This window comes from Salvelinus sp. IW2-2015, linkage group LG6.2, assembly GCF_002910315.2.
Source record: "Salvelinus sp. IW2-2015 linkage group LG6.2, ASM291031v2, whole genome shotgun sequence".
Lineage (NCBI taxonomy): Eukaryota > Metazoa > Chordata > Actinopteri > Salmoniformes > Salmonidae > Salvelinus > Salvelinus sp. IW2-2015.
This window is the reverse complement of record NC_036846.1, coordinates 8,409,274-8,422,926: the sequence shown is the minus strand read 5'-3', so window position 1 is coordinate 8,422,926 and position 13,653 is coordinate 8,409,274. Positions and strand designations below refer to the sequence as shown.

The 13,653-nt window shown below is 42.7% G+C and overlaps 1 protein-coding gene across 1 annotated transcript in view; it reads left to right on the top strand.

The window, feature by feature from the left end:
- The window catches only part of LOC111965784 (polycomb group RING finger protein 3), a 43,627-nt gene extending 30,900 nt beyond the window's left edge, over window positions 1-12,727 (top strand). Inside the window, exons 7-10 of the mRNA XM_023990077.1 lie at window positions 1,343-1,431; window positions 3,944-4,081; window positions 6,057-6,137; window positions 7,543-12,727. Coding sequence (XP_023845845.1) covers window positions 1,343-1,431; window positions 3,944-4,081; window positions 6,057-6,137; window positions 7,543-7,590 — 356 coding nt within the window. The 3' untranslated portion in view covers window positions 7,591-12,727. The remainder of the gene's footprint in view (window positions 1-1,342; window positions 1,432-3,943; window positions 4,082-6,056; window positions 6,138-7,542) is intronic.
- The last annotated feature ends 926 nt before the right edge of the window (window positions 12,728-13,653 follow it).

Here is a 13,653-nt window from a genome sequence, read left to right as displayed (position 1 = left end):
GTACTCAGATTAGCCCACCAGTTTCTCTGTGACATGTAGTACTCAGATTAGCCCACCAGTTTCTCTGTGACATGTAGTACTCAGATTAGCCCACCTGTTTCTCTGTGACATGTAGTACTCATATTAGCCCACTAGTTTCTTGTCTTTAAGACTCGATAATATCAGTGTTTACAATCATAGCACTGTTCAATCGCCTTATTCCTAGAATTATTCCCAAAATGGAAACAATGTCCACCTTATACTTAGTGTCATTGAGTTATTTTCAGATTGGCTGAAGGTGAATCGTATCCAATTTTCCCTCACTTGAGCGGCAATCACTCTGTTTACACTTGAGATTATCTCAATCCTTACCGCCAATCCCCTTTGGGATGGGCTGTGAAGAGCAAAGGGAGAACAATAGAAGATGGGCCCCAGTCCCATCGCCAATCAGAGAGAGGGAGAAAATGGCTGTCCACAAACAAGGGGCTACCTAATCAACTGAGCTCAGATAACGTCCCTCGTTTTGCCATCACGGAACTGACTCAATTGACCCCGATTGGGAGATTGTCATGGCCCTTTCTACCAAGGTGTTTTCCATCACAGTGACCCAAATCGCTGGAGCCAACAATAGTATGGTTTATTGAACAAGAGCTGGCCTCAACGCTCTAAGACTATGTTCCCCAGTTTAGCTACCCCGGTGTGTGGAGAAGACTCTTTTCTCTCCTCCTCTTGCCAGTGACCATCAGCCCTTACTCTCTAATAACCTTTCTCCAGCTCCAACTCTCCATCTCCTTCCATATTTTTGAGGAGAGGGTCAAATGGTTCCCTGAGGCCGATTTAAACCAAAGAAAGGTCTGATGTTAGCCCCCCTCCCCTGGCACAATGGCAAATGAGTGAATGAATGAATCGGTTTGCCTTGATTAATAGGTGTCCTGTAATGGAGGGATATGCTTCGACGGGGGACAAGTCAAGTAAACTGCTTGACACTTTGGGCCACGTAATTGCCTAATAAATGTGCCTCTGCATGAACGGAGACTACAGTTGAATACAGGCCATTTAGTTAATTAGAAAGAAGCATGCCCTGTTTCCTGGCATCAAATGAGCATTGCTTGTGTTTAGCCAACAAAGAGAGCAGGCATGAAAGTCAATTATGTCCTGTCCACTAGATTAAAGGTAACACAGATTCTGAGTGTCGGTCACTCGTAATTGTCTGTGGTAATTTTGTAGAAAGCAATGGCTTGATGAAGTTACATTTGTTAATTTGTTGAAACATCCAAATTATGAATTTAATAGAAACCAAAGAACTTTGGCTTAATAGTCTCTATTACCACTAACTGTTACTTCCCTCATTGGTTGACAACAGGCGAGGTGAAAACAGAGGACACAGACAAAAAGGAAACGGCGGAGGAGAAACCGGAGGAGGATAACGATTATCACCGCAGCGACGAGCAGGTAGGTGCCCTTCCACCACACGCCCCCTTCATTTCCTGCAGGACAGGAAGGAGTCATCTCTAAGCTCATCTTTCATTTCCTATGTCTGGGTGGCATGAAATTACGAGCCTCGTAATGTATAGTGTAATCTAATCAATATTTCCCTGGGTAATAGGTTACCTCTTTTGTAATTATCAGTTCACAACATGCTAGGGCTAAAATCTACAAGTAGACAACCCAGCATGACACACATACAGCTAACCCATTCAAAATGGGGGACGGTTTTACATGAATTTCATCTTGATGTCATTTGTATTCAGGTAACTTCTCAGCCCTGTGGATGATATCAATAATGCAGAGAGAGCTTTTATTGTCGCTGCATGTCGCCGTCGTATCCACAAACAGTCATTTCAATAAAGGAGTCGCCGCACACTCGTCACGACTGTATAGCTTTAGGAGATTGGCTGTTTACCATTTAGCCATTGTCCCTACAGAGAAAGGAGCCACATGTCAGTTTTTGAAAATATGCCCGTCCACACCCAGCCAAGCGGCACGTCGTCTACGCTTGGCTGGGAGATTGCACCAGGGGTCCAAGGTCCCGCTCTTTTGGTATTCAGCAGAGGAATGGAGCGTGGAAAGAATAGCTAATAGGGCAGCTGTAGCTAGGCTCTGTGGATAGAATACAGGGAGGGGTGAACTGCTGTCAAGTGTCAGGTGAGACACAGGAGAGATGGAGAGGGTGAAATGGAGACAGTTGAGGGGAGGATGTGAAAAAGAGATAAAAGAAAACAAATATTTGGAGGATAGATAGAAGGTCTATAAGTCACCGTGGATGGGAGAGTCTGCTATGAAATTGTGGAGGAGAGGAAAAAGACGGCGTGAGTGAAAAAGAGCGGATGGAAGGAAGGAGGTGAAGAGAGGAATGAGAGACAGGATATTAGGTTAATGGAGAGTGAAAGAGAGGACAGAGAGGAGGGAGGTCATACAGAAAGGGTTGATAACAGAAAAGAGAACAGAAGGAAAGAGGACGGAGAGGACGATAACTACATTTTCTTTTAAGTGAGGTTTTACAACAGCAACTCAACCCTAGTTGGTAGTAGTAATAACAGCAGGAGAGGGCCATGCATGGCTGGGTTTTGGACTTCTCCCGCCATGTCTGCTGGCTGACCTTCTAAAGGTTGACCTTGGGGTGCGAAGGGAAGCCAAGGCAGGCTAATGAGAGCAGCACAATACTGAAACTGAAAGGAAGAAGAACCACAAAAGAAAAATGAATCAGAGCAATGTCTGCTCACGTCGGCCGAGGCACAAACGATTGAATTTGCACATCCAGGATTTCCAGACAATGGAGAGAGTGTATTAGGTGTCGGTTCTTTTCTAGTGAAATGAGCTCCCGATAAAAAAAGATACAAGGACTCTGATCGGTTATGTGATCAAAAAATCATTTTTAGAAAAACCATAATGACTGACACCATGCTATCTAACTCCAAGGATGGTGATTTTGGGATGCTGAATATGGACATAACTATTGACTGAAATGTAAAATATTGAACAATCTCTAGTCATTGAATCTATCAAGTCATTTCACGTTTTCTCCTTCAACATTTGATGTCTGCTGTTCAGTACACAAATCAAAAGAAGAGAGAAAAGGTGTGCTCTGCTGCTCCAAAGACCTTCCTTTACTCAATACGCTGGGCTATTGCATCAGTCATATCTGTGAATTTGCTGCGAGTCATACCAGCTTGGCAGTTCCCTAATGATTCCACTAATGTAATGGCCCAGAAGACTGCTGCTGAACTACCATTAACTCTGTCTCTCACTTTCTCACTGCGAAGCCTTTATTTGCATCATAACGTTTCCTTCATTGCTTGTTCCATTGAAAACCAGCCATTTACACTTTACAGCGATCTTTATACTTTACAGCAGCCTTTGCTTTCGATACGTTACATGGCTGCTGAGTATTTATTTACAAGTTGAGATGATTTTCATGTTAAAGCATAACWCTGGAGAGCCTTGTTTTTTTCTGGATCTCTTGATGTTTAAGGAGAGAGAAAGATGAGAAAGATGGAATACCCTGTTTCTATTACTCCCTCCCTGGGTCCCAAGAAATCACCTGAAAATGGCATGAGAAAGCCACTTTACCAGGGAACTTTGTCTGTGCCTGTGTGGCAATCTGAGGATGAGGCCTGTTGCTGGTAATGCAACATGACTCTTTCAGGCACAGCCTTGCCAAGCCACCTGTGGCTCCATCTTCGTTTTGCCATGCTCCAAAAGTGTGCCACTCTCCATCTCCTGGCGTACTGAGACAATGACATGGCACAGAGTCACCATGAACGATACCTATTCCATTTGGATGGCAAGTCTCATGTGGAATGGTATTTTAAACGTAGGATGGAAAGTGGTTGATGCACTGTATTTTCAGCACAGGATAATTAAGATAAGTCATCTGGTCTGCCTTCATGACTGTACTGAGAAGCCTGAAAGGAAAATTCAAGTTCCACCTCAGTCATTTTGTAGTTTGTCTTCCCTCCTGCAGGTCAGCATCTGTTTGGAGTGCAACAGCAGCAAGCTCCGCGACCTGAAGCGCAAGTGGATCCGCTGCTCGGCGCAAGCCACAGTCCTTCACCTCAAGAAATTCATCGCCAAAAAGCTTAACCTGACATCGTTTAATGAGGTACGTCTAACACACTTTACGGCAAGGGGGGGAGGGGATTTTTCCTGGTTTACCTGCTGATACTGACTTGGACTCTGTAACACTTGTTCAGTGATAAAGGACCTATTTTTAAGGAGGCCCCAAGATGTAGTTTTGACTAGCTATCTCTTTAAGCCCTTCCCATGCACTTCAAACTGAAAGGTGATCACTTTTAACAAGGCATTCTTGGTCTTCTGAAGGCAGTGAATCTGTATGCACCATCACATACACTATCAAAGCCTCTCTGCTGTCATTATTTTTCACAAAGCGTTTACCATCCACCATATGTTCTGGGGAAAATAAGCTCTTGTAATATAATTTGCTTTCTGTCATGTCGTTGTGAGTTGCCTGTCATAACTGTATGTGGGAGATCCTGGGTGGTCAATTAGCCTTTTCTCTCTGGTATCTGTCTGTCATGAAGATGTGTGTGAGTGTGTGTGGGTGGTCTTCACCGCATACGCTTCCATCACCAACGTCCGTAGCGCAATACAGCTGTCAGCTGCTCTATTGTTGTCTATTGAATATTAAGAGTCATTGTTCATACAAAATCTATTTTCAACGGCAAACACACAGCGGAAGTGTGCGTCAACAGCCCCCGCTGTGTCAAAGCACAGTGCATCACTTTCCCATGGGTTATATTGGTATAGCTGTAAGATAATTGTGGCATCCATCTTKATATTTCAGCAGCCCACATGAGCTGAATGCGTTGCGTCATTCACACCATGTGTCTTATCATTTTTTATGAGTTTTCGAACTTGTTGCCATGTCTCCCAGCCCCCAAACACATCTTTGGATATTGTGTCCATTCTTTCATATTATGATAATATCAATAATTGAATCACTACTCGAATACATGCTGTCTATTATTTCTGTATGTCTTGATGTGGCAAGACGGTTTTAAACTGGCCCCAAGGCAAAAACAGCAAGGAAAAAACATTGTTTCTCTGTTAGAAGGAACATCCAGCCGCCCAGGCTCTGTCGCAGCCGGCCGCGACCGGGAGACCCACGAGGCGGTGCACAATTGGCCCAGCGTCAACCGGTTAGGGAGGGTTTGGCCGGCAGGGATGTCCTTGTCCCATCGCGCACCAGCGACTCCTGTGGCGGGCCGGGCGCAGTTCACGCTGACATGGTTGCCAGGTGTATGGTGTTTCCTCCGACACATTGGTGTGGCTGGCTTCCAGGTTAAATGGGCATTGTGTCAAGAAGCAGTGCGGCTTGGTTGGGTTGTATTTCGGAGGACGCACGGCTCTCGACCTTTGCCTCTCCCGAGTCCGTACGGGAGTTGCAGCGATGAGACAAGACTGTAACTACCAATTGGATACCTTGAAATTGGGGACAAAAAGGGGGAAAAACTAAAAACAAAAACAAGAAGGAACAGCCAGCTACCAGTAGGTGCTGCTATGGCAGTGCTGCTTCACACTGGCTTCCTCTCCTCTCTCCCTTTCCCCTTAGTCCCTCAGCCTCTGTGTTAGGGAGAGTATTGATTGGCCGAATGCAGATGCGGCCAGCCGCCTCACAGAATATCAAACTTTAATCCAAAGAGGAGGAGTGGATTGGCGAGGCGTCATTTGATTCGTGTTGTCTACAAATACGCTTTTTGTGCTTTTCCAAAAGTCCTCCATGCGCAAGGTGCCAAGGGCCCACCGTCAAATATACGGTGCCATCTTTCTTTCCTCTCCAAGAAACGGAGATGGTTTGACACTGAGTGAAAGTGAGAGGAAAAGAATAGCTGTGGTGTTTGGAGGGTTCATTTTAGAATTCCACGGCAATGGGAGACACAAGCCTGATTCAGAAGGACAACATATGAAATGTTATCAAAGCAGAGCATGTTTCTGGTCATGCGGTTGTTGTCACAGCATTAAACACCCCTAGCTTAAGAGGTATTTATGCCCTGCAGGGGATTTTCCTTCCAGTAAAATGGTAATAAATGTGGCGTTCTTATATCTCCCATTCACAGCTGGACATTTTATGCAATGAGGAAATCTTGGGGAAGGACCACACTTTGAAATTTGTTGTCGTGACGAGATGGAGATTTAAGGTAATACTTTCATATATAAGAGAATGGGGTAATATAAGTCTCCTGACGTTTTAATATTGCTTTTCAGGTTCTGTTGAATGTATGTACTCTGCATAGATCATCCACAGATATGCATGCTGAAAAGCTGTGCAGACAGGTAGTGATGGGACATTTGATGCTTGAGCACCGGTGCTCCAATTCCGGTTTCAAAGCACTACTGATCTGACACAATGTACCGATGCCCGTTTCAAAGCACTACTGATCCGACACAATGTACCGATGCCCGTTTCAAAGTAACATTATCACATGATCAATGGCATCCGAAGCTTCGTTTGATCACGCGGTTTTTGAAACCGTGTGTTGCAAAATGCCACAGATTTAGCTGTGGTTCCAGTGCTATCGTCGATTCCAAGTTGCTTTAAAACACCGACCTCTACTGGACACCGTACTTAGGCCTACAATGTAGTTAGATTTTCTTCTTGTCGCGTCACCTGAACAGCTCAGCATGTAGAGTCATGGTCTCGGGGAACAGAACACTCACTGATGACAGGGAATGGGGTCGAACCCCAGCGAAGACATATTATTTACACCTTTTTTTATGTGACCCCACGCTTTTTGCACATTGTTGTTCAAACAATTTGTTTTATTTAGTGTAGAATAAGCTTCTGTCTATAGCATCCGAAATAATGACATATATTCACAATTTTTGACAGCATAAAAAGGGATTCACAGCAAAAAAGGGACGTATGATGGAAGGTGCGAACTTGTAATGGTAGCTGATTGTACACTCTTAGGAAAAAATGGTTGCGAAATGGTTCTTCGGCTGTCCCCATAGGATAACCCTTCTTGGTTTCCAGTAGAACCCCAAAAGGGATCTCCTATGGGGACAGCAGAAGATCCTTTTTAKTTTTTTTCTAAAAGTGTAGGTTATTAACACCCACAACTAACCGCTGCGCCACGGAGATTTGATTGATATTCTGGAAAAGACTTCCATATGAACGTCACATGCTGCTTTTTATTGCTGACCAGGTGATGTCACTAATGTGCATCGTGTTAATAGCTCCGAGTCATTAACCGTTTTCCGGCACAATTTGGTGAAAGCCCCAAAGACAGAGAAAGCCTCGCAAAGACCGAGAAAGCCTCGCTTTTCCCATCACTACACACAGGGGTCTCAGTTAAGAAAACAGCTTGTTCTCCGGAAACTATTTTGAGACCCTTTCTCTCACGATTTGCTATGATGACATAAAACCCCAAGATAAAGTGAAGTGTATGTTACGATCCAAGCTGGTCATTTTAAATCCAGATGACGTATACTAGAGGCTAAGAAAGGATAGAAACAAAGATTTTATTTTTTTAGAAGTACATTTTGCCAGCTGCATGGTTTTCAGTCAGTCTTTATCTGTCATTTGTTTTGTTTGTATTCCAGAAATCCCCCCTCCTGCTGCATTACAGGCCCAAAATGGATTTGCTGTAGTCGGACAGAACGGTTGTTTTGGCCCAGTGGCCCAGGACTGTGCAACGTACTATTTATGCAGAGACGATCAACCCCAACCCCAACACCAACACACCAGAGCAAAAGTACACACAAGCCAGCAAACAAAGAACCCCAGCACAGATACTGCACCACTGGCGGGTTTGGATCAAAAACAACCTTTTTTTTGTCCACTATACGTCCTAGATATGTGAAAAATTAGAGAGAAAAAGCATATATTTATACTTTTGTACAGGTGAGAGACATGGAACCAAGACACTACTGGTGCTCTGTTTACACATGAACAAGATGTCGGGTGATCGTTCTACCGTCTTTTTTGTTTTCTACAGACTTCACTCCTCGGACCCTCATTAACTGATAAAAAGGGGAGGACGAGGATTTTTAACCATTCGTTTTCTTTTTCAGGTTAAATTCAGATGAGTCTTGGGAGCACAGAAAGTATATAAAGTTACACGATAAGACTGTTTCTAAGCTGTTTATCGAGTTGTTGAATTGTCCTCTGATTTTTCTATTTGATTTTTAATTTGCTTCGGGGTTTGCTGAACGTTGATTGTGAATAGGCAAAAACAAGTGTGTAGTAATTTATGTTCTATATAACAATATTGTACATAAAATGTTATTATGAGAGAGATTGAAAGGAGTAGGAGAGAGACTTTAGACTGTTAGGAATAGTTCCAGAAGTGCTATATTGTTGGGCTACTCAAATGTAGCATTGGAGGATACGTTAGAGTTTTAATGCAGAGAAGACTTCTTGTCAGTATATAGAAAGGCATCTGATAGTTGTCTGAGAGAGAAACAAAAGAAATATATCAAATCTTCTGCCGTGTAAAAAAGGGAAAGGGTCTGAAATGACGTTGCATTGCCGTATGAGCAATATATGAATTTGAGACCGTCTACAAAAGCAGGCAGCTTCTGATAGCGTTAGCGTCCTACTCCTTAGTAGAATGTATTCCACTGGGTGATCTTTATGTACAGTGCAGCAGGGCATCACTTCTTCTGTCCCTATCTCATCGCTACCTTTAGTGCCAAAGGCTTGAAAAACCCCCTTGACTTCCCCTTGTATTTCCACGTGGTGAGCTATATGAAAGTCGCTGAGATATCATCTATTTCACAGCAGTATGTGACCTGAGCTAGAGAGCTGTTTGGAACAGATAGTCAAATATGAAATTGAGATGTTATTAATATCACAAGAGCTTTGAGTTTCTTCATTATGTTAAAGAAGCACACTCAGATATTGAAGAGTAATACTCTTTTGAGCATATGAAATAAATTCGTTTTTTTGAAATGATATTATCAAAATCTACTTTTTGACCTTTGGGAGGTGGCTCTAATTTTAGTGCTTATTTGAGTGTATCTAATGAGAGTTGGGGGAAAAAGTACTTCAGAGCTTAATGGCTTAACTGTGTATTACGGGAACCAAGGCACGGAGGGACCGGAACAGTCTTAATTYATAGTCATGGCCACCTTTTCGTCGGTGCAACTGAAATATCCTTTCCTTGAACTGGACCCTAAAGTAACATTTCAGACCTCACATAGCATTACCTCACTGCACTGTCAATATTTCTGTCAATAAGGGTTCGTTCCCCTCCTTGTATTTATACAAGGAAAGCTGTCGGTCTTGTACACAGTCCAAATAAGTTTCTACAGGTGCATACTATATAAAAAAATACTTTCATACAGGTCTCTACAAAAACCAGCTTAACCAAAATGTATTTGTATTTGGTTAACAGTCCCCCCATCAGTAAATGCATAAATATATTGATATAAGTCTGTTTTTTAAATAATTTCCATACTTTGACTATACACAGGTCACCTTGGTATTTGTTATGATGTCTTATAGTGTGAAATATTTTTGGTATGCATATGGCAACACAATATGCATAAGTTCTGTCTGACTCATTTCTTGTTGTTTTTATCACTACCTTCTGCCTTTGACCTTAGCTTACCCCATCCAAGAGCCGAATCATGTATTAATCATGTATTATTTGTCATTATTGACCCCTTGTCTCTAGTGTGAATGACATATGAATTTTGTGTTACAGGCCCCACACATGTACATTAGCTTTGTTTGAAAAGCATATTAGCCAGTACGCCCTCAAAATAGCCATGGAATCATTACGTATTGCAAAAAAGCTATCAGAGAAAAACGATGTAGTAACTATTTCGCAGCTGTATCTATGGGTTCTTAAAGGAAAATTCCACCCCAATATTGTCGTGTGGTATTTGTTTCATTAGTCCATTGTTGATATAGTCCCAAAAATGCTTTGCTTGTCGGCACTCAAGTTTTCAAGATATGTWACTTAAAAATGACGTAAATCATCCCCGTGTGATGCATTTTGCATAGTTTTTGGGTTGAGTTTTCCTTTAAGAACTGGTATAATTGGAACAAAGGCATTTTACATGGTGTTGTTATGAGACTCAGATCTTCTTTTCTCAACTTGTTTTGTATGCATGTGAGTACTGTTCAGGAACCCTGTGATGTGATCTCTGGGACAGAATGGGGGCGGCGAGGGGGTCTTGTTTTGGGGGCTTTGCCACCGTGAAGCTGGTGCTTGCGTTTCTTTACTCTCTTCTTGGAGCTGAGTATGGTGCTAACGTCTTTTCTCTAACTCAATCTTGTGCAGATCAGCTTCAGAGGGTTAAAATGAGTGCTGTGGATTCCCGAGTGSTGATAGTAGTTCAGTCACTCACTAGTCGGGCTTCGTGACGACCTGCCTAGTGCCTACGTGCTGGAGCCCAGTCTTTTCTTGTCACAACTGTCTCTCTCGCTCTCTCTGTGAAGAGGAAAAAGGTGCTGGCTTTTTCTTGTTGATTTGTTTGTTTGCTTTTTCCCCGCGGTCCAGGCTTGCTCTGGAAACKGAACAGAAAGAATGGTCAATAAAGTTGTGGACCGTGAAGGAGTGTTATTGAAAATACAGAAAAGCTGGGGTAGCTATAAACCCAAATGATTCAGCTTCAGAGAGAGAGAGAGTGTATTTATTTTGGGGTATTTTCATGCGAGCCACAGTAACCTCAGTTAAAAGCATGGGGATCCCAGTCCTAGCTGTAGTCCTTCATTCTGCTCTATGTAATTGGTACAGAAAGCACATTCCACAGTTGTTTTTCTTTATCACTCACTACACTTTTATGACTTCTAGCAGTTTTTAGGCATTGGTCGGATGCAGTCAGTGCCAGGAAAGTCGGCAGAGGTATTGTTGTTTGAATGTTTCCAAAGTGAACTCATACCCAGGAGACCTTAATTGTATGCCTGAGAGGTGTGTGGAGTAACGTGGGGGCAGGTTCCACCACCGAAGCAGTGGATTGGATCGATCTTCACGCTTTTATCAGCCCAACATTGAGACATCAGTGCTGCTTCACTTAACAGCCAGGCTAAGAGGCTTACAGGCTTCCCCACAGTGTTCACTGCAGACCGGGGTTTGCATCCAGACTGAACCAGTGTGGAAACCAGTGTGGAAACCAGTGTGGAAACCAAGGCCTCAACTCATAAACTCCTGTTTTCTAATTTGACCTCTTGTTATCTCCGAATTATCCACACTGCGGTTGGGGCGAGCTATAAGCAACTGATAAATAGTCTAATTGCCTTAACTTAACTACCAGCGAATTGAGTTGTCATAATGCCACTTATGAAGACCAGAACTAGACATGCTACTTGAGGAGGCTTTTAACCCAGTTTTTTTTAAAGAGCAATTAAGTCTGAACAGTGGCAGTCATTTTAGACCGGATACCCTGGATAGACATCAAAGTATTCCAGGTGGTCTCAAAATGGCCGTGTTTGTTCCTGTAATAACAGTCTTCACTCTGAGTGTGATGGCTCTTTTTTACTCTGGCTCCCYGAGCTCTCCTGTAAAGCTCTGTAATCACCCAGGCGACCCGTACGTGTGACCGGGGTCACTCAGACGGCTAGTCTGGATGAAACACTCAAAAAATACAGATTGTCTTGCCAGGGTGGCACCGCACCACTGCACTAACTCAGAAAGGCAGCTTGGCTCTTGACGGTGCTATGCCTAAGTGGAGTGAATCACAGTCTCACAGGTGGTGCCAATTGAGGGGCAACTGTCTGGAATTGGCTTTCACTTCAACATGAGATTTCCATTTCAATTGTCCWTTTCAAAGGTGTCAAATGATCACCTGCAACTAGGACCCTAGACTGAGAAAGAGGAACGGGATGTGGTCTGGATGTCAAAGTGAGTTAATTAGCCAGATAAATGTTGGTTCGATATAGACTAACTAGTCACAGTCATATTTTCCCTCAACGTGTAGGGAAGTAAGCCCACAGTTACCAACCTTCACAGTGGCAGGCCCTCATGAGCCATAAATGTGGTCGTCATCGATATAAATCTGTCCGAATTTTGTATTATTATTTATTTGTACTGTAACGTTATGACTCTTACAGTAGCTTATTTGTTTTTGAAAAATGTCAAGAGATTTGATATCCTTCCCCATGTTCATGATTTACCTTTTTGTTTGTTTAAAACATACAAGACTCATGCATAGTATTGTACGGCTTAAATTATGAATTTGTAACTGTCCTCCCTCTTTTGTATTATTCTAAGTGATCACCTCTGCGCAATGCTCTCTGTAAACGACCAACACAAGCTGTGTTCCTTTTGGGTCAAGGTCTGGTAAAAGAAAAACAAATGTAAATCTGGCAATGTGGTTATATACGCAATATACGTTTCTCAGATGGTTCCAGGCTTCAGCGTAAAAACTCAATTTAAATTTGTTTTGTTTTGCTTTCCAGTCAATTCCTCAGGTCACAAAAATGCCTTCCTGGTCTTGGGGGTGACCAGGAATCTCAGACTACACTAATGCACCCGGATATGAAATGGCTGGATTTAGTTTTGGTTTTGTTTCTCTTGTTTTGCCGTTGTCTCTGTGACAGAAATTTCCACAGTTGTGTTTCTGGGTTAAACACAGGCACTTWTTCAGGTGTCTTTTTCGCTTGTCCTCTTTTTTGAATTATGATTCTTTACTGCACATGTAATAAACTGGTTTCCATTGCTACATTAAAGGAGTTTTGGGTAGAGAACTGGGCTGGAATTTCTTACACACAATATTAAGGATGCTTTTTTGTTGAAAACTAGTGTGTATTTCATCAATAAATGCCTTTAAAAGTGTCTGTAACGCCGTGGTGTCTTTGCTCTGTCTGATCTCTAAGAGATTGCTCACAGGGATGTCCATCCATCCAAATACCAATACTACGGTTTTAGAGATCTGTACTAAATGCTGACACCAATATCACTCACACCCAAGACTTGGAAATCCTAAAGTCTGCAGACATGTCTTTCCAGTGTGGACTTGGTTAATGATCCAATAACATTGTTATGCCCCGTCTCATTTCACATCTGCCCATTTTATCTAGACATACTGTAACCGCTGAGATCTAATGAACCGTTGAAGAAAAACAAAGCACTTCATTRCAAATGAAAGTGTTTGTATTCTAAGGATGGGCATGTGGCTTATGTGTTTCCCCATTGGTAAGGGATGCTTTGGGGAGTTTTTCCTTACTTGACTGCTAGTGTCTACTTTAAAATATTTAAACGGAACAGAACAAATGTGTACGAATATCTTACACAATATCCATTTCACCGTTATTATGTGAAGGAGATGCTGTCTTGCCTCATGCGCAATCATGTTAGAATGCTAACGTAAATACAGTATCTGTGTGCAGTTAGTATTCTCACATCTCTGTTGGCCCTGTCATATGGTCATGCAATTGTTCACCACCAACAGTAACTGGTTGCCATAAGCAACTTCCTCAATCAGCCATTGAGTATATATTATGTTATATGTCCAAACCCAATATAAAAAATAGCACATCGGTAAARGAAGCTTTAAGTTCTATATGGTGGTGACAGAAGAGATGTGGAAAACGATGTGCTGGATGTAAATCTGTGTTCAGTGTCAGTCCTGGTGTGAACTCTGGGTAAAAACACCAAGGGGAGTTGTGGATCATCTTCAGTGCCCCGGGCGTACGTCTCCCTGCGGGAATGGCTGTCATCACTCACACCAACCGGCAGCAACACTTCATACACCTCTGGACTG